Source organism: Otolemur garnettii, unplaced genomic scaffold (genome assembly GCF_000181295.1).
Source record: "Otolemur garnettii isolate 467f Iridium unplaced genomic scaffold, OtoGar3 scaffold00077, whole genome shotgun sequence".
Taxonomy (NCBI): Eukaryota; Metazoa; Chordata; class Mammalia; order Primates; family Galagidae; genus Otolemur; species Otolemur garnettii.
This window is the reverse complement of record NW_003852472.1, coordinates 3,254,349-3,275,450: the sequence shown is the minus strand read 5'-3', so window position 1 is coordinate 3,275,450 and position 21,102 is coordinate 3,254,349. Positions and strand designations below refer to the sequence as shown.

Genomic DNA, 21,102 nt, shown 5'->3' with positions numbered 1-21,102 from the left:
GAGCCTACTTTCTATCTTTATAGATTTGCAGTTTTAACTCTTTGTCCTGACTTTGTTGCTGAGTAGTTGCTAAGCCATTGCAAAGAGATTCTTTTTGAAATAAAATTGGACAGAAATGAAAATGTATATGTACAATCCAGAAAGGGGAACTGCTACCATGACCAATGGCTTCTGTGTTGACAATCCAGGAGACACCTGCAGTTCTTGTGGCAATATCTGACATAGATGACCAGTCTCCCCTCCTTGAAACCCTCCTGTTGGTGTCTGTGATACCATTTATTCCTGGTTCCTCCTCTCTCTGGCCATCCCTTCCCCTCCTCAACATGATCTCTAAGCATGGGGCTCTGTGGCCTTTGGTCTGGGCCCTTCTTCCCTGCTCCCTTTATACTCGCATGTGTGTCTCCTTTACATTTGTGACTTCGTTTTTATTTTTTTGGGGGGCTGACAATTTCACTCGGTTGCTCTGTGTAGAGTGCTATGGTATTACAGCTCACAGCAACCTCAAAGTCAGGCTCAAGTGATCATCTTGCCTCAGCCTCCCAAAGAGCTGGGACTATAGGTGCCTGCCCATCATGCTTGGCTAGTTTTTCTATTTTTAGTAGAAAAAGGGGGCCTCTTGCTCAGGCTGGTCTGGAACGCCTAACCTCAAGTAATTCATCTTCCCCAGTCTCCCGAAGTTCTAGCATTATAGGCATGAGTCACTGTTTCTAGCCACGACTTCATTTTCTCTTTAGAAAAAAAAAAAAAAAGGCTCGGCGCCTGTGGCTCAAGTGGCTAAGGCGCCAGTCACATACACCTAAGGTGGCGGGTTTGAATCCAGCCCGGGCCTGCCAAACAACAATGATGGCTGCAACTGAAAAAAAATAGCCGGGCATTGTGGTGGGCGCCTGTGGTCCCAGCTACTTGGGAGGCAGAGGCAGGAGACTTGCTTGAGCCCAGGAGTTGGAGGTTGCTGTGAGCTATGCCACGGCACTCTACCCAGGGGGACAGCTTGAGGCTCTGTCTATTCTAGAGGTGGAGACAGACAATAAAATTATAAACAAACAAACAAAAAAAAAACCACTTCAGAGGCTGAGGCAAGAGAATCGCCTAAGCCCAAAAGCTGGAGATTGCTGTGAGCTGTGACAAAGGGCAACAAAGTAAGATTCTGTCTCTTAAAAAAAAATACTTTGGCCTGGCACCCATAGCACAGTGTTTATGGCACCAGCCACATACACTGAGGCTGGCAAGTTTGAACTGGCATGGGCCAGCTAACCAACAATGACAACTGCAACAACAAATAGCCGGGCATTGTGGCGGGCACCTCTAGTTCCAGCTACTTGGGAGGCTCAGGCAAGAGAATCGCTTAAGCCCAAGAGTTTAAGGTTGTTGTGAGCTGTGATATCACTCTACTAAGGGCGATGTAGTGAGACTCTGTCTCAAAAACAACATTTATTTCTTCATTTATTTCTATTTTTAGTGACAGAGTCTTGCTCTATCATCCAGGCTATAAGTGTAGTAGTGCAATCACTGCTCACCACAGCCTCAAACTCCTGGGCTCCAATGATCCTCCTGCCTCAGCCTCCAGCCTTAGTCTCTGGGATTACAGGCATAAGCCACTATGCCCAGCTGAGACTTTGTTAGGGCAGTTTTTAGGTTCACAGCAAATTTGAAAGGAAAGCACATTAAGTGCTCATGTAACATCACGGCTACATTCTTCGAACTGTGTCTTTAAGTGAATTACATATAATGAAGCTAATTTTTCTTCTTATTAAATTACAATGGAACTTCAAATGAAACAATGTTGTATCAGGACAACTTTTCCCTCAAGGTCATAGTTTCCAACATCAAGTGAGTGCTCACCATCTAGAGGTTTCCGATATCCTGGCTTACAGCACTGCCTCCCCGACTATCAACACCCTGCACCAGAGTGGTACGTTTGTTAAAACCATTAATTCTACGCTGACAACACTCTTGGTGTTGTACATGCTAAGTGACTGAAAAAATGAATAACAACACGTATCTATGGCTATCATTGTTATAGAGTGTTTTTACTGATCATGACTTAATTTTTATGTCCAATCCAAAAGCCTCTTCTGAACAGCAGACTTATACATTCAACCACCTGTGGGTCATTTCCACTCATACCTCAACATGTCCAACAGAACCCATTATCCTCTCCCCTCACTGAGGGCACCAGCTCTCCTCCCTGGAGGACAGTCTGGGTGTCTGCCTGTCCCTAGTGGCTGGTGTAAGCCACCGCCTACTCTATCAGGAAAATGCCAGTGAGTATAGGGCATGTCCCTGGTACAGGGATAGGGCAAGAAATGAACATGTGACTTAATGGGGGCCAATGAGAAACAAGGGGAGGACTGCCTGGGAATTCTGAGAAAGAAACAAATTGGCTCTCTCTCTTTTTTCTTTTCTTTTTTTGTTTGAGACAAGAGTCCCACTTTGTCACCCTTGGTACAGTGCATGGTGTCATAGCTCATAGCAGCCTCAAACTTCTGGGCTCAAGTGATGTTCTTGTCTCAGCCTCCCAAGTCGCCAGGAATACAGGTGCCCGCCGCAACATCTGGCTATTTTTTAGAGACAGGGTCTCTCTCTTGCTCAGGCTGGTCTCGAACTCCTAAGTTCAGGCAATCAACTTACCTTGGCCTCCCAGAGTGCTAGGATTACATGTGTGACATACTGTCCCCCAGCCCTGCCTGGCTCCCTTAAAAGGCAGTAGAGAAGCCCATCCTCTCCTTTTTGGGGCATGTAGACGGGATGCCTAGGCCTGTTGTGGATGATAGCCTGAGGTGATTCTGATACCAAGGTAAAAGGTGATTCTGACCCCAAGACATGCCTGAGCTGCTGGATCCAGCAGATCCTGAAGGTCACTCTACTGTTAAACTTCCCATAGTAAGTTGTAGTGAACTGTACTGTCTAAGAGACAGCCACACCAATATTCCCTGTTCCACAAGCTCCTTTACAGTGTAACACTGGCACTCCCTCATAGATAACTAGAGTCTGTGTTCCTTCCCTTTGAACTTGGGTGAGACTTTGTAACTGCCTCCATCAACAAAGCATGGCACAGGTGACACTGCGAACTATGCAACCTCTGAGGATGGGTCGAGAAAGGCAACACAGCTTCTTCCTGGCACTCTCTCAGGACACACGCGACAGGAGCCAGAAATGCAGCTCCCCTGCAATCTCCAAGCTGGAGAGCTCAGGAAGGGGATTAGCATCCTTATAAGAGGCCCCAATGAGATTCCCTCATCCTTTCTACCACATGACAAAGCAAGAGATGGGGGTCTCACCAGACAGTGAATCCACTGGTGCCTTGATCTTGGACTTCTCGGCCTCCAGAATAATGAGAGATTCCTGTTGTTTATAAGCCCCCAATCTAAGGTGTTTTCTTATAGTAGCTCAAGCTGACCAAGACAGCAGTGATCTCTTCTGGAGTTACATCACAGTAACTGAATCGTGAGCCAATTAACTTGTTATTGTTGAAGCCAGGTGGAGCTTGATTTTGCTACTTGAGACCAAAGTGCCTCAACTGATCCTAGCTCATTTTCCTTAAGCCAGAAACCAGGCCCTCCGCTGACACTCCCCTTCTCCTCCCCTGCCCCTGCCAATTCCATACCCTTTGATTTTTTCCTCAAGCTTCCTCTGAAGCATATCTCCACTCAACCTCTTTTCCTCCACATCTCAGCCACGAGCCCTGCCTACACCATCATCACTTTCATCACTGAGCTGGTCTCCCAACATCCATCCCCACCCTCCTGCACCCATTCACTGTCCTCACAGCCGCCAGGAGGATGTTTGACAAGTGCAAAGTGTCTCTGAGAACTTTAGTTCTCCTGACAAAATACAAGGCCAATACTGTGGCTCCCTCAAGGCCCTGGACAATGTGGCCCCCCTTCCAGCCAACTCCACTGGGCTCCTTCTCTCCCCATTGGCTCACATGTTTCAGCTTCCTGTGACTTCTCAGGACAAGCCGCAGGGCCTTTGTGCATGCCATTCTCTCAGCCTACCTAACACCTGTCCTTCAATCTCTGCCTGATTAACTCCTTACCATCTTTTAGTTCTTTCTTCAGAGAGGACTCCTCTGACCCCCAATCTGGGTAGTAACCTGTTTTTTTTCTCTCAAGCAGCCTGTTCTCTTCTGCAGAGGTCAGGAAATGTTTCCTCACTATTAGATTATGTGTATAGTTTGTTGAATATGGGACTCACCTCACTAGTCTATAAGGCCGATGAAAGCAGAGGCTATCTCCTCTATCTGCTGTTGTACCCCCAGTGCCTGGGAGAGGGGCTGGGACATAGTAAGTGCTCAAGAAATAAGTGTAAATGGGTAAAGGGCTTTCCTCAAAATGACCTCAGCTACAAAAGGAAAGCTTCCTCTTCCTGTGCTCACACCAGTTGGGCTTCCCTAGACCCTGGGGCCCTGGAGCTTACCATATTTCTTATTAAACAGGTCTTGGACTTGCTCCCTTAGCGTGTTGGCGATGTCGATACGTGAGAGTCTAGCGTCGTAATTTTCTGCAAAGTGAAAAACAATTATGAATTTGGACTGCTAAATTAAAAGGCACTTGGTGACTTTTAAAGAATATGATTTCTAATTATGGGGAACTCCTTGTCTGGCAATTAACAGATCCTTGGAGTGGGCCCCTCAGAGTCCTTCAGAACTAACATCTTGATGGAGATGTGTGTTTTTCCGGAAGGACGCACACTGTTGCGACAACAGCAATGAGTTGGAAATTAAGTTAATTGTTGACATTTGAAAATCACCAAGCCAATAAATAAGCCTTGGAGGTGAGAGACACCAGGAAGAGCAGATTTCTAGGCCTGAGCGTCATTAAGCTGGTGGGGCAGTAGGAAGTGGGGGTAGGGGGAACTGCTGCTCAGCTGACCCAGCAGCTCCCAATGGTCACACACTCACCCAGAGGATGTTTATTAAGGACCCTGTGAACCAGCACGTGCCTGGCACTGCCTCAGGGAGGAGACAACTGGGGCTGGGTGGGAGGGGGGAGGATCTCATCTCTGGGCACTTGGGCCGGGCTCATAGTAAGGTTCCCAGTCTGCTAAGGGAACCTCATCCTAGAAGGTTCCAGCTGCCTGGGAAGCAGTAAGAGAGACTAGAAACCACAAGTAGCTACTCCCCAGGAACTTGGGTCCTCTCTTCCTGGGCTCCTCTGTCACTGGTTGTTGACCCCATGGGGACTGCACAGGGCCCTCCTAGAAGCATCCCCCACAGGGATTCATATGCGGCCAAACCCCAGCTCCTTGTAGCTGCCCAACATGGACATGAACAGCTGTCTCAGCCATATGCCTTGCTAACAGCAGGGCCTGGCCTCTGCCCTCATTTGGGGGGTTCTGCAGGACATAGCCTGCCCCTCCCCCAGACCTTGCCTTCCTGCTTCTCCATTCCCACGTGTAGAACCCCTGGAGTTTGCACTTACACACTTCCTGTCTTCCATTCCTCTCCCACACCCTCTGGCTCAACTCTAGTCCTCTTCTTCCAGGGAACCCTTGGTGATCTCCCCTCCTCTGATCTCAAAGCACTAAGAGCACAGCTGACTGCTGGACATGAAGGGGGCAGGTCAGCTGCTTTCTAGGCAGAGAGTGGGCATGCTCCTGGGCCCTGTACCCACATGCCTCTGTTCCTGGCATCTGCTTGCTAATACCCTTCCTACCTGGGAGTATATACCTTGAGTGGCCAGCCCACCTCATCCATATCCCCTAGACCCTGAGCTGGGTGGCCGGGTTCTCCCCACTGCCAGCCTGGCCCTCCAGACCCAAATTAGGTCAAGGTCATGGCACTGGGACAGCTGACCTCACCCTGAGCTCAACCTTACCTTGAAAGCCCTGTCTCTTCAGGCTCTCGTCCACAAGAGGGTCCCTGGAGTCCCTCTCTGGGGCAGGGGAGGGAGAGAAGCCATAGTGAGGAGGAAGCTCCTGGGACTCGAGGTGGCACTGGTAGGGGCAATCCCTATGTGGGGTGGGGAGAATGGTGGGAGAAGGACAGAACCAGAACCAGGAAGTAGGAGGAGGGGTGGTGGCAGAGACCTGGGGCCCTCCCATGCCTTGGCCCATGACCCTGTGCAGGGTACCTTGACTGTCCATGACGGGCTCTTTGACTCCCTCGGTGAGCAACTCAGGCCTGGAAAACACAAGTGGGGCCATCACCGAGGTCCTTCCATGAACCCTGGGGCTGCTCAGCCCTCCCCTTTGGGCCTCAGTCTACACATCTGTAAAATGGGCAAGCCCAGCTCTGTTAGTCCAGGCCTGGTCTCTGCCACTCCAAGGCACCTGTTCTGTCAGAGCACATGTGCCATATGGGAGGCCGTGCTCAACCTTGGAGGGTCCACTATAGGAGTGAGACTCACTCAGTCCTGGACGGGTTAGGCTAATACCTTCCATCTTGGTTCTGGGCCAACATGCATACAGCGACCACTGCCTAGGGATGGAGCACGTGGCCTCAGGGGCTTCTTATGGGGCTGACTATGTAGCAAGATCTCTAAGGTGCGGTAAGGTCTGAAAGCCATCCTGTCACTTTGGAGTCAGGAACCTCAGGGACCAGGCTCAGCTTTGCGCTAATGTCTTCTCCATAGGCTCCCAAAGCCTTTCCCTGACCCTGCTGACCCTCTTTATCACATGGCACTCATTCTATTTTAAGACAGAGTCTTGGGCAGCACCTGTGGTTCAAGGAGTAGGGTGCTGGCCCCATATACTGCAGGTGGTGGGTTCAAACCCGGCCCCAGCCAAAAAAAAAAAAAAAAAAAAAGAGTCTTACTTTGTTGCCCTGGAGTAGAATGTCATGGCATTAGCCTAGTTCACAGCAACCTCAAACTCCTGGGCTCAAGTGATGTTCTGGCCTCAGCCTTCCAAGTAGCTGGGACTATAGGCACCCATTGCAACACCTGGCTAATTTTTCTATTTTTAGTAGAGACAGGGTCTTGTTTTTGCTCAGGCTGTTCTCAAACTCTTGACCTCAAGGGATCCTTTAGCTCTGGCCTCTCAGAGTGCTAGGATACCAGGTGTGAGCCACTGTGCACGGCAGCATGGCACTGATTCTAAATGCCTTGTTTTCAGTGCAACCTTGTCCCACTAGGGCAGGCCTGTCGGCTATGGCAGGTTGGTCACAGTGGCACTAATGGGGGATGACAGGGTGGGACATTGACAGTCACTCCTTTTGCTCTCCCAAAGGATGTAACAGGGAAGATGTTGGGGACCCTCAGTGCCAGGGTTATGTATCTAGTGAGGCCACCCTGAGAGATGAGCTTGATCTCTGATGTGCTCTGATGTAGAGGAGTCAAGCAACAGCACAGAGGAGACCCTGCCTGGGAGTGAGGCCAAAGGCTAGACTCTTGGTCATCCCCGGGCCAGGTGGCCAGTGGATGAGGATTTGGTGCCTGCACTGACAGTGGCCATTTTCTGGGCACTGGCATGGTGCTGGGCACTGAGCTGGGCCAGCAGAGGCAGGGCTGAGGGGGAGAAAGGCAGCACAGCCTTTTCTTGCACCATAGTCCCAGGAGCTAGAAAGGCTCTGGATTGCACCCAGTCCCTTCTCCTTATGGGGAAACTGAGGTCCAAGAAGAGAAAGTGACATCCTGACAGTCACCCTCGAGAGTCAGATGCTGAGCAGGGTTCACAGCTCCCAGGCCAGGGTGGATACAGTGCTTTCCATTCAACAGCAGAGCCAGCCACCAAGGCGACAGGGATGACTGCAATCCCAGCAGACTGCCTCTCCAGGTGTTCACAGAGCCAGGCTCATCTGCCTCCCCTTCCAACATCAGGTGGGGAGTGCTCTCCTAGCTTTAAAAAATCCTCATGTGCACCAGCTGGCCCTGCAGGTGCACTGTGGAGAGGTCAGCTTACTGGGACTAGCAGTTGATGTTGCTCCTACCCTCAAGTGGCCCAGGTGCTTCTGGCTCTTGGCTAGAGAGGATGAATGTGGCAAACAACCCTGTGTTTGAGGGCCCTATGACTGCTGGTGGCTTCTACCTTCCATCCCAACCCCAATCCTTCCCGTGAGCACACCAGTCACCTGGCTGCCCTCTCTCCCTGGAAAAGCCCCAGAAACCATTCAGAGCCTAACACCCAATAATTTTGCCTTTCACCATGCCCAACCTTCCCTTTACTGGGTCCAAGCTGACCCCTGGGCCAGAATCATGGCCCCTCATCAGGCTGTGTCTTGCCTACACCCCCAGGTCATCCATCACCCCCTGTGCTGGAGTAATTAAAACCAACAGACACATTATTCATCCCTTCCTCATAATCTTCCAGTGAGTTCCAAGTTTAAAATAAAATGTAGACTCTTTAAGCTGGCCCAAGACCCCGTGTGATTCAGTTCCTGCTATCTCTTGGGCTCACCCCTCACTCACTTTACACCAGCCACCAGGGTGCCTCAAGACTCTCAAACTTACAAGCATGATCCTGCCCCAGGGCCTTTGCACCTGCTATCCCTGCTGCCTGAATGCTCTTTGTCTGTACAGCTGCCTTCCTTGCTTCTTTAGGTTTCTACTCCCACAGGACTTCCTTAGACAGGTTCGTCCTGTCCCTCTTTATCCCTTTACTCTGGGTTATAACCTGTTACAACATTTATCCTGACATTATGATATGACTTCATTCAGTGGGATCTGCAACTCAAGGGCAGAAATTGGTGATGTTTGTTGCTGGGCTGCAGCCTGGAACATGGTGGGTGCTTAGGACATATTTAATGAAGGAAAGGGCCCCATATCTGCTGTTATGTCTCTTGGGGCACCACCCTTGTGGTGTAAACCAGGCCCTCCAAGAGTGCTCTTGGACCCAGTGAGCCTGATGGCTCGCCCACCACTCTGGGCATGAATGATGCTGTGAGCCTCCCAGTGTATGGGGTCAACTAATCCCCCAGGGAACAAACGCTGTGAGTCTTCCATCTTGCCACTTTCAACCAAACTCGCCTAAACTTACAAGATACTGTAGTAACGTAGAAGCAAGAAACACAAAACAGATCTCCAATCTTTCTTTCTTTTTGAGCTACAGTCTCACTCACTCTGTCACCCTGACTAGAGTGCAATGGCATCATCAGAGTTCACTATGACCTCAAACTCCTGGGTTGAACAATCTTCCTGCCTCAGCCCCCTGAGTAGCTGGGACTACAGGCGTGCACCACAACACTCAGCTAATTTTTCTAATTTCTAGAGACAGCGGCTCACTCTTGCTCAGCTTGCTCTTGAATTCCTGGCCTCAAGAGACCCTCCTGCCAGGGCTTCCCAAAGTGGTAGGATTACAGGTATGAGCTGCCTTGCCTAGCCCCCTTTTCTATTCAATAGCTGCTTCTACCTCCTCCTTTTTCCAGATGGGCACACAGTTTGGACACCTCACTGACAAGAACAAGACACCCAAGGACACAGAAAGGGCCTAGAGAAGCCCCTGCTGGGCCTCCAGTCCTGGGACAATAGGGTACTGCCTTCAGCAATGCTCTGATGCCCCCAGCCCAGGGGACACACCTGCCCGGTGAACATATAAGCCAATGGGTAAATCACCACTCTGCATCTGGGAAAATTGGGCACTGCTCCCTTGAGAGTATGTCTCAAGGTCAGTTTGGCTGGGCCTGGGCAACCTCATACCTACCCAACTGAGGCCAAACCTCATCTCACACCCTGTTCAAAAATTAAAAAGAATAAAGAAAAAAAAGCATCTGCCAATATTAAGGGGAAGATAACCTGGTGCTGCCCCTAGGTGCTGGGCAAAGCTGGCAGTGTCCCAAGGGATCTGGCTGGGCCTTACCTCTTGATGACAAACTGGATGTTGTTGCTGGCCTCCAGGATCTTCCGGAGCTTGGCGATCCCAAAGCAGTTGGGCCTGCGGAGGGAGATGCCTTCAGGCAGCCCCACCACAAACAGCTCCTCTGGGTGCATCAGAAACTTGGAGTAGGGCACTTTGATGGGCTCCGAGACGCCAATGGCCTTGGCTGCAGAGACACAGCTGCTGTAGGGCCAGCCAGAGCCATGGGGCCATGAGCCTCAACCCCCGTCTCCCTCATTTGAGCAGGGGCTGTCGCTGCCAGAGCCTTTTTGAGAGCTGGTATTTGGTTGAACCCTGCCAACCTTTCTGAGAAGTGAGATGCTACCCTAAGCCTGTGGGGAAGGAACCTGGAGCTCGGAGGGGATGTGACTTGTCTGAGGTCACAGAGCTGGGAGACAAGAACCCAAAGCAGTAGGACCCCAAAACCCATACCCGGACCACACCCTTCACCTGGGCTGTGTAGAAGCTGAGATTCAATGCTGGCTCCACCCAAGTCTGATTGTCCTCATCCTTCTGGGAAGGCTCTCCAGAACATCCCTCCTGTCACCATAAACAACCCCAAACCCTGGTGTGGCCCAACACCACACCTTGAGAATAAGCCAGAACAGAGGTTCAGTCTAAGCTCTGCCGCTCAATTTTGTAGCACCTTGGACAAGCTCCAACCCTTTACCAGGCCTCATTTTTCCTCATCTGTAAGATGGGTCTTAGCACTAGGAGCTTTTGTAAGGATAGAATGAGAGAGCATGGGTGAAGTGTCCAGCTTCATGCCTGGCAAACCACAGGGGCTTTTTCTTCCCTCTCTTTTGTCCTCTTTCCTGGACTCTAGGGTAGCAAAGTCCTTACACTAGTCCTCCTGGGGACCCTGGGTGAAGGTGTCTGTCAGTGAGGACAGAGGGCAGCCTCTCCACACTGAGTGAGTCTGAATGTGAGTGTACCAACCAGGAGACCAGGACACAGCATCTCAGAAGGGTGAAATTCTCAGGCATAGCTTTTCTCTGTGGGACTCTGAAGTGGGGGCATGCTGGGCAGCAGCCCTTCCCTCCTGCCCACCATGTTCCAGGAAGCAGCTGAGATGGGGGCTGTGAGCCCAAAGTCCTTCTGGAAATAGGGCAGCTACCAGGAGGGCTGGGATGCCCCCAGGCCCTGTTCTACTCCTTGCTCACCGTATCTCGTGTTGAAGAGCAGCTCCACCTGCTTCCGAAGGGGCCGGATCACATCACCATGGCTGTCTAGAAAACAAAAGGCGGCTTGTTGGTCCTCTCAGGTGACAGCTTTTCACCTCATGTCTTAGCTTTGCTGCCACCAAGAATAACCCCCATGGTGGGACCCTGGAAGGGGGAAGACTAGGGGTGGGGGGTATCCTATTTCCTCAGAAATAGCAGCCCTGGACAGGTTCACAATACCTGTTTGTGAAATCAGGTCTAAGGCTTCACCAGCCTGGATGGAGATTTGGAAGGCTTTATGGTCTAAGAATGATGGTCTTTCTGGCTAAGTGTTACTCTCTAGACCAGCTCAGTCAGTATGACTTAACTAGCAGGTAGATACTAAGCCTGCAAATCGAGTATGCTGCCACCAGGTGGCAGTGGACTTCTGTAAAGACTTCACTGCTCTTCAAGCCTGGCTGAGTTTGGGAAGTGGCAATTCTCTCCTCTGATACCCACTCATTCCATTCCAGGGGTAGATATTCCAGGGATGGAACAGACCCACTTTCACTTTGGTGTCCCTTACTGTTCTATTTCTGTTTTACTCTTAGAAGGGAGGGAATAAGCAGTGTTTTCTTTTTTTGAGATAGTCTCACTTTGTCACTCTCTATAGAGTGCTATGAAATCATAGCTCATAACAACCTCTAACTCTTGGGCTCAAATGTTTTCTCTGGCCTCAGCCTCCCAAGTAGCTGGGATTATAAGTGCCTGCCATGATACCCAGCTATTTTTAGAGATGGGGTCTCAGTCTTGCTCAGGCTGGTCTTGAACCAATAAGCTCAGGTAATCCACCTGCCTTGGCCTCCCAGAGTGCTGGGATTATAGGCGTGGGCCACCATGCTCAGCCCTGAGCAGTGTTTCTAAGAACGAGTATGTCTGTAGGACATAAAGCCAATTATCTGCTTTCAGGCTTCAATTCTTACTTGCTCCAAAAGACTAGGCTCAGATCTCAGTCTTCAAATCTTTATAGAAGGCAGTAGGGTATGTATAAAAACAAAACTGCAAACAAAGTCTTGTAAGGTCCCTTGCTAGAGGGAGGATGCCACATCTCTTAAGGAGGTACCTCCCAGTGCTAAAAGACAGGTCTATAAATCTTCTCCCACCCCAGGCACCCCACAGGACTCCCACCTACAAACCAGGGTGTTGGAGAGAGATGGGGTGGAGAGAAGGAACAGACACACAAGGGAAGCAAGGCAGGGATGGGGTGGGGGTGAAATGTGGGAGGTTGACAAGGCCTCACCCTCCACAGGCCTCTCTTCTGGCCTCGAGTTCTCGCTGGGGCTTTTGTCTACAAGAGAACAGAGGATGCTGGGAAGCCACATTCATTAGGTTCTGGGCCCTGCATTCCCAGAGTTAACCAGACTGGTTTAGGGTGGGGGGGGGAGCGGACAGCAGGCTGGCAGTCTTCAATTCTGGAGCACATCATGGCTTCCCCCAGATGGGATTAGGGACCTCAATTTCATCGAGGTACCTGCTCAGGCCTCTGCACGCAGAATAGGCTGGGATGATTTGGATATGCACCCCCAAGGGGCCAATCTCAGGCCAGGCTGTGGTAGGCATTGAAGACACGTGGTAACAAGGCACAGTTCTGTCCAGTGTGATGGCAGTTATAACACATGATATCAGATAGTGATGATGCCATGAGACAGAGGACACAGGGAGAGGCAGGTGGGCACAGCCTCTCTGTCAATGGCATTGTCTTTGGCCTAGACCCAAAATTGTTCCCCGACAGTGAGGGATGGCACAGTGAACACCTGCAGAGGCAGGTGCCAGGGCTGTACAGGGGTGAGATGGGGTCCCCTGCTGGCCTTGGGAGACTGAGGAAGGAATACTGGGTTGTATGCCAGCATCTAGGGAAAGGGGGGGGGGTAAACTCAGGGAAGGTGAATTTGGATTGGAGGATGAAGCACAAGTCATAGAGAATGGTAGGGCCAGTGAAGAATGGCCCAACTGTGGTGGGCTGAGGGGTGTTGTTCCGGGGCTGGAAGAAGGCATCAAGGGGTTTTCAACATCTGCAACAGTAGGCTAGGAGTGGTGACCCTGGAAGCTCCCTGTCGTGTTTACAGTTGCTAACATACACACAGGACTGACCCTTAAATGGCCCCGTTTTAGCCCACAGCCTGCGGCTGGGCAGCTCAGTGGTAGAACAGGCTGGACCCAGACCTGCCTGGCTGCCAGCTCATGCAGAGCACCTGGAACAACTGACACAGGGTACTGGGTTCAGTCCCAGATGGGAGCCTGCATCAGAGGAAGGGGTTGATCCTGGGACACCTGTCTGTGGGCCAGGCCTGTTCAGGATGGGTTGAGGGAAACTGAGTCCATGCCTGGGAGGTAAGACAGTTAGTTCCCTGAGGCTCAGCTCAGAATGAGCTGGAAGGTGCTAGAGGGCTTCATATATGCTCAACACCAGCACAAAGAAGTAGAGGGCCAGCCCTGAGTGTCAGGCCTCAACCTTCCTGGGAAAATGGGCACGTCTTAGGCAGTGGCTGCCGTGCTCACATGAACCTGCCTGAAGGATTTACTCTGGCCATAAGCACTGCAGAGTCGGCACCCTGGAAATGGATTTTAACCAGTAACAGTGGATTGGCAAACCCAAGCCCAGCTCCCTCCTTGCCTCTGATGATCCGCACAGGCTGATGGCTCCCCGGCTGGCTCAGCTGCCCATGGTGGTGACCAGCGTGATGACACCCCTCATGGTCCCAGGACCAATTCCCACCCCTGCTGGCGCTCTCTGGGATCTCCCAAATAAATGGATGTACCCAAAGCCTTGTCTGAAGCTCAGGTTCTCAGGGATCCTAAACAAATGAGCTGTATTTAGGCCATTTCTAGACAGAAGCAGAGAGGAAAAGTTGAGTATGGGGGGCATGAAAGGCACCAGCAGGATGGTAGGGAGGGGTTGCCGAGGTCAGGACACTTGTTGAGCAGTCACAGGTAGCTGTGTGTCTCGTGGTGAAGGAAGCTGCCCACACATTCCGCCAGGTAGCCTGTGCAAGACAGCACAGGGGACACCTGGCCAGGAGTCTACCCCTATTCTGAGCACAGGCACCTCCTCAGGCAGCAGTGACCACCTAGGGAGAGCCAGGCAGGGGATAATCAGACCCAGCTACCTGTAGGGACCCCTTAGGGGTCTGTGCATCTAAGAAGGGGCTTCTGGCCAGCCATGTTGTCAGGCCCTTGAAACAAGCTGGCTAATTCCACTCCTGGGGGTCTTTTCAAAGGTAGCAGGAGGCGACTTGTATACTGTGGGGGCTCAAATTCTAAATGTGGGGACCTTATCTGGCTCCCCACCCAGGCCTACAGGACTAGACCCTCTACCCTGAGCAAGCCTGTCCGCATGCTCCTTGTTCCACTGGTTTCAACAGTGAGGAATTAGCTGGGAATAACCTCAATAAATGACCAGCCACATGCTTACACAATGACTGCCAGGCTACCCTGTGAAAACACAGGGGACAGTTTGTACAAAACAGTAAAATGAGTTAGCACGTGTATAGGAAAAACACACGTTCCGGAGAAGACATACTAGTGCTTGTCCAAAGAGGGCACAACGGGAGTGTTTCCGTGTGTGTCACACAGCTCTGTGTCATTCAACTGTTTTACAGTTTATGTGTGAAAACAGGGAAAGCGTGCACACACAACCCTCTCATCCATGCTGGTCCTGAAAATCTCAAAATTTTCATAATCCATCAGTTTTGAGTGGGAGGCTATGAAAAGAACTCAGCAAGGAGAATCAGTAAACCTGAGTTCTAGCCCAAGGCTGAGCCTGTTTTCTGCTTTGTCAAACCAAGGAGAGGGGCATTCCCAAGAGAGAAGGCACTCTGCTCATCCACGGGCCCCAAGGCCCCACACCGTCACACAGTCTCCAGCTATGAGTGCTGGGCTGGAGATCTCCATGGTGCTCTCTGACACTGCTATGAACACAGCCAGGTGCCTTGTAATCAATCTCTCAGCCACCATGCCACGCCGCCAGCTCATCCTGAGCCTGTGGCCAGCCAAATGCTCTAGACAGTTGACCACAACCTGCTATCGAGTCTGGTCATGCCCAGCTTGTGCCTGGACAAATTTTATATATATATATATATATAAAATAATTTTTTTTTTACCAAAGTATTAAAAGTGCAATCATTACTGATTTAGGAAACGAAAAAGACAGATCATTTCACCCAACATAGCTACTGTTTTGGGTACCCTTGTTCCCCACTCCCCAATGATTATACTTGCTACATAGTGGTAAGGAGAGTACGATCAATTTTTCATCTTTTGCTTAATGCAACCTCATAAGCCTCCATGTATCCGTGTAACGTTCCGTGCATCTCTCCGTTCCTCCATGCCTGTTTTTAATGGCTGTGTAATAGCCCACCAGGAGGATACTATTAATGGTCTTCTGACAGTTGGACAGGCTCTTTCCAATTTGTCACTGTCATCATTAACATTAACACAAACACCTCTGTGCAGAAACCACTGTCCATATGTCAGACAATTTCCTAGGACCGGATTCCTGGAGCCACCAAGGGGTGCTCATTTTTATGGCTCTTCAAGCTGACAATGTGCCTTAAAATGTAATTTGCTGATGTTCCTTCTTACCAGCACTGCTCAAGTGCCTATTTCTCAATATGCTTAACAAAAGTTCTGTCCAGTTGAAAGGTGCAAAAGAGATGGCCTCTGTCCAACCCTCTCTTCTCCATAGCTGCATATGTGTTTATTTATCTCCCTTTTTTCCCTGGCTACTTAGCCATTCGCATGGTGGCACATGCTGGGATGTATTACCCAGATGCCTGTTCAAAGAACTTGTTGCCCAACATCGGGAGTATAGTCAAGAGACAGCCCTCTGAAGTTACTCCTTCAAGGATGCCCCTGTCGCAGAGAGCTGCCCTGGCCAGTCACACCCTTCCAGAAAGGCTGCATCCATGAGTACCTGAAGATTAGGAAATCCCATTACATCTTGGAACAGAGCTCAGGGGCTGACATCCTGGCTCCAGATCCCCTACAGAGTTGGTGGAGGCTGTCGATGGGGCTAAACATATTTATCACTGTGTGAGCCAGTCTCAGGCATGGTCTGTTTATGACCGGCGTCTGCCGTCTGGGCTCCACTGTTGCTTTGTCTTCCTTCTGCCCTGACTTCTCAAGTACCACGGCTGCTGCCTGAGACTCAACCCATGAAGCCGGAGAGCTGAACTCACCCACAGCATGAGCCCAGCTTGTGTCTCCTAGCTTGTGCCTTCCCCTCCAGACCTTTTGTATCTCCTAACTGAACTTGAGACTCCCATGTCTTCCTTATTCCTGTCTCTAGAACATTCTCCCTGATAGAGAAGATGAAGGCAAATGAGGCACAGAGATGCTCTGCCTCGATTCTGTCACAATTAACAGGGCACCACTGGCCTGGGCTTACAGGAGATCTTAAGCATTTTTCCAGTCTTTTGTTCATTTTTGGTAGAGGAGAAATTTTTAAAATGCAGAAAAGCATACCAAATATTATGACAAATACCCATGTACTCACCACCCAGAATGAAGATGGGCTGGCATTCTGTCATATTTGTACCTTTTTTTTTTTTTTTTTTTGCATAAAACATTATAAAGTCAGATTTTTCTCTGTTGGGTTTCTGTTTTCTTCCGTTTCCTCCTTCCCCAGGAGAAAGCACTACATGTGTTTTATCTGTATATTCTACAAGTCCACTTCTCTAGCACCACACAATACTGTTTGCATGTTTTTAGATTCAGCTAAGTGCTATACTGTCTATAGCCTTCTCCACTTGCTTCACTTCACCAAATACTGTGTCTTGCAGAACTCTTTGTACTTGTTGTTCATTTAAATGCTGCCTACTTCCTTCCACATGGTACCCTCATGCCCTCCCCACCCTACAAATCCACACAGGACCTTGTGCACAAGGGAAATAAATACCAGCACTCATCTGAACGTTTCCTGGCCTGGCTACATTCTCCTGTGACACAGCTTTCCAAACCTGGGTTCATCTGAGTTCTAATATCATCTTCTGTTGTAGTCATGAACCTTCTGTACTCTCATTTACATACCACTTTTCTTTTCTTTTTTTTGGCTGGGGCTGGGTTTGAACCCACCACCTCCAACATATGAGGCTGGCACCCTACTCCATTGTGCTACTCACCACTTTTCTTTAAAATGATTCACATTTTATTTTTATTTGTTTGTTTATTTATTTATTTATTTTGAGACAGAGTCTCACTGTTGCCCTGGGTAGAGTGCTGTGGTGTCACAGCTCACAGCAACCTCAGTCCTCTTGCCTCAGCCTCCCAGGACTACAGGCCACATCACCTGGCTAGTTTCTTTTTAGTAGAGACGGGGTCTCACTCTTGCTCAGTCTGGTCTCGAACGCCTGAGCTCAAGCGATCTACCCACCTCAGTTTCCTAGAGTGCTAGGATTACAGGTGTGAGCCACCGTGCATCGTGCCCGACATGTTTTAGTTTTTATAAACTTTAAATACCTATAACTCTTTTTATTATCTATATATAATAGATAATAGCAACACCTGTTGATAATAGTTGGAGCTGGGAATTGCGTACAGAGCTGGGAGTTGGGTACATGAAATGCATTAAAACTAGTCTTCAATTTTGTGTGTATTTCAACATTTCCAAAGTAAAAAACCCCACGAATAGAACACCCTCCCCACTGCTACCCACCTGCTCAAATATTCATCTTGCCTAGACTATTGCAAGAGTCTGTTTCTCAATCTCTGTCCTCATCCCTCTGCAGTCTACTTGCAACCCTATACCTAGAGGAAACCCTGCTAAAATGACCCATGGTAGCGCCAGTGGGTCCCCATCTTCTCAGTCATGTACCCAGTCCTTTCTTTGATACCTTTTCCCCGAAAGACTCATATCCTGCCACTTCTCTAACCTCACCTGCCTCCTAAGCTCAGCTCTGCCACTTAAGTCTCCTTGCTTCTCCTTTGACATGTGGGGCATGGGTGACCTCAGGGCCTTTGCACTCGCTGCTCCCTCTGGAAACCTCTTTCCTGATACCCGTATTGCCCTCCTTCAAGTCTTTGCTCCACTGTCACTTTCTCAGTGAGGTCTTCTGCCACCCTCATCCTAAACACCCACCCCATGCCCCCAACACTTCTCTTCTTGGCTTTGTGCTCACAACAGCACTTGTCACCATCTAACTTTCTACCTTATTTATTTGCTTACTGTCTGTCTGTCTCTCCACATGGGGATCTCAGCCCCACAAGGGCAGGGACTTCTGTTTGGTTCATGGCTTTGTCCCCAGCACGTTACATAGAACCTGATACACAATAGGTACTCAATAAATAGTTGTTGAATATATTAACAAATTAATCCAAATAGCAGCTCTTGGTGAAGCTGTAGTAACAGTTATTAATAGAGTCTTCAAGTTTTCTGGAAGGAACCCAGCCTGGGCAAAGAAGTCTGGCACATATTAGGTTTCCTCTATAACAGGTGGTATCGAGAAAAGCTTGGGGGCTTCCTGGCCCACCTCTACCTGATGCTCCCCAGGGAGGTGGGTTCCCAGCACCACCAGTCCTGGGCCATTTCTTACCAGTTAGCATTTCCATCCCATAACCAGAATCCTCCGACGGTAGGTACCCAGGCATCCAGTCTGTCATTTCCTCAGAGGTTGGTGAAGGGTCTGGAGACAAAACTCCAAATGACAAGGACATCTTCTGCCTGTCCTACCCCCACCACAGTCCCTCAAGGGCCTCCCCCACCCTAATAGACCAGAATCCTTTAGGAAGCCACACTCTGGTATGTTAGGAGGGTGGACGTGGAGCCCTGTGGGCTCCCAGAAGTTACCCCGTCCTGAACTTCCACAAGTCAAACACATCCCCCATAGGTATGGAAAACCTGGCAAGGGGCTGGGGGTTTGAGTCTGGGGTCAAACTTATGGCCTCCCCCCTCCATGCCTTTATCTTTCCTCTCAAGCTTTGTAAAGCCCACAGAAGACAGGACAGAGAGGTTAAGGTTGGGGGAAGCTTCCAGAAAGTGAGAGCTGAGAGTACTTCCTAACCCAGAGGGAAGGCACAGGTGGACACCCAATAGCCTCATCCTCTCAGAATCACCTAGAGAAACAATGCCTGGGAGACCCCTTCTTGGAGGGTCCTGGTTGAGGGCCCTTAGGAGACTAATGGGATGTCCTGGTTCCAGCAGGCCCAGGAACTCTGCTTCACAAGTTGCTTGATTCCCATAGGTGACAGCCCTTCAGGCTCCTGCTTCTTACCTGGGACAGTGACCTGAATGATATCTAGATCCTCTGGCTCAATTTTGATCGGCCTCAGCCCGCTTAGCTCCCCAGAGGTTCCTGTGAGCAAAGGAGGGATCCAAGTCAGGTCTGGTATGAGCTTGGCTGAGCCCAACAGAACGAACATGTTTGTGTCTGTAACTTGTTAGTGAGCCCCTAGAAAAGTCATGTCAGCCCCTTGGCTCCTGCCCAGACCAGGAATAGAAGTCAGGTGGGTTCTCAGGCCAGGCCTGGCACCTCCAGACCTAGAGATAGACCACAAAGGGGAGGCAGTGTTGACACCAGGATCTGGGTTGTCATCCCCCTATCCCTCCTTGCCCCACCCCCCAGCTCCCAGCATGCCTTGCACCTTAGTGGTGTGAGGCCTGGGGGATAGGAGTGGGCAGAGCAGACTCATTAGCACCCTAGGCTCCTCCCCAAGGCTGCTGAGTGGGGCTGGTGGCCACCCTCCCAGCCCTGTGACACACACAGTGGTTCCTGCTCCTCCTTACCTGGCCCACATTCTTCAGCGATGCTGCTGCCCTTGTCTGACCTGTGAAGGGAAGCCATGAAACAACATGGCATCAGCCTTGTCAAGGGCTGCCCTGCCTCAGCTCTGCCCCTCCAGGCAGTGAGGGGCCCACAGCAGGTGCTAAAGCAGACACACCCTGAAACATCACTCTGTTCCCCTGGTGTCCATAGGATGGTGTCCCTCAACCCTACCAGCAAGATTTCTAGTGTCTTAACTTCAGGGACTACAGTCCCTGGTGCTGCTTGAACCAAGGGTCTGTTCCCAGCCCTGGGGTGAAGTGTCTGGGCGTCCCCTTGCCCGACCAGCTGGCAGCTCCGAGGCCCTGTGCTTAGTGTAGTAGGTTTGGTCAGTGCTTGTTGCAGGGGTAAAGAGTTGAGGGGATACCAGCCAGGAAGGGGTGAGGCAGTCTGGAGAGGGACTAGGGAAAGAAGGTGGGCAGGATCGCTGGACAGAGGAATCAGTTCTGTCTTTACCATAGCACTGCAGGGGGAGAACTGGTTGGTTCTTGGGAATTCTAGGATAAATGTCCCATCCCTGGCCCCTAGGAGCTCAGAGCCTGGGCAGGGCAAATTGCTGGCCAATGAGCAGGCTGTGTGCTAGGTGTAGGGCCTAGTGGGCACCCAGGGCAGTGTGGGCATTTAGAGGCTTCTGAGAGAGGGGACATTGGCTAGGTCCTGACAAATGAGGGCTGTCTGGGTGGAAGGAGTAGGTTGTGCTGTTTTGTTTTCCTTTGCCCTCTGAATCTCCCTGGCCTGCAGAGGGTATACACGGGTGTCCGTGTGTGATGCCCCATGTACCCAAGAGGGCGTCAGTGGGAGCTGCCCTAGGCCCTGTAGTGGGTTTATACAGGTGTCTGTGTGTGTTGCCCCACGTAGCCAAGAGGGTGTCGGTGGGAGCTGCCCTAGGCCCTGCAGTGGGTATATAAGGGTGTCCGTGTGTGTTGCCCCACGTACCCAAGAGGACGGAGTGGGAGCTGCCCTAGGCCCCTTTCCTCCCCCTAGTAACAGAGGTCCAGCCAGGAGACAGGGTGACTGTGGGTGGGGAGCTGGCTTGGGCCTTACCGAGCATTTCCAGCCAGGTCGAGAATGGTGGCCCGAGAGACCTCCACAGAGGTATCCTCTGGCGGGCTGGCTGGCTCCAGCTTCATGGGGTCTTTGGTAAACTTGTTCCCTGTGTGGAAAGTCAGGGAGGTCAGGACAAAGGCCCTCTGACCTCCTCTTGCCTTCAGGGCACCTGGGAAAGGGCCTCCACGTCAATCTCTCGAGGGCATCGTGGGGGTGGGGTCTGGCTCTGCCTCTCCCTGTAGGCTCCGTGTCCAGGCAACAGCCAAGAGTGGATCCTGGGGAGACGCCTTCCTGGGAAGAAGGAATAGTGGCCCTAGTGGCAGTAGAGGCCAGAGATCTGGGAG

General features: G+C 50.7%; 1 protein-coding gene across 1 annotated transcript in view; it reads right to left on the bottom strand.

Moving 5' to 3' along the window:
- Positions 1–21,102, bottom strand: part of GTF2IRD1 (GTF2I repeat domain containing 1) — a 79,253-nt gene that overhangs the window by 35,670 nt on the left and 22,481 nt on the right. The window contains exons 9-18 of the mRNA XM_023515703.1: positions 20,756–20,864; positions 19,675–19,715; positions 19,163–19,243; positions 18,485–18,574; positions 12,196–12,243; positions 10,917–10,982; positions 9,736–9,919; positions 6,075–6,124; positions 5,820–5,876; positions 4,420–4,503 (exon numbers count right to left, since the gene is read on the bottom strand). Coding sequence (XP_023371471.1) covers positions 4,420–4,503; positions 5,820–5,876; positions 6,075–6,124; positions 9,736–9,919; positions 10,917–10,982; positions 12,196–12,243; positions 18,485–18,574; positions 19,163–19,243; positions 19,675–19,715; positions 20,756–20,864 — 810 coding nt within the window. The remainder of the gene's footprint in view (positions 1–4,419; positions 4,504–5,819; positions 5,877–6,074; positions 6,125–9,735; positions 9,920–10,916; positions 10,983–12,195; positions 12,244–18,484; positions 18,575–19,162; positions 19,244–19,674; positions 19,716–20,755; positions 20,865–21,102) is intronic.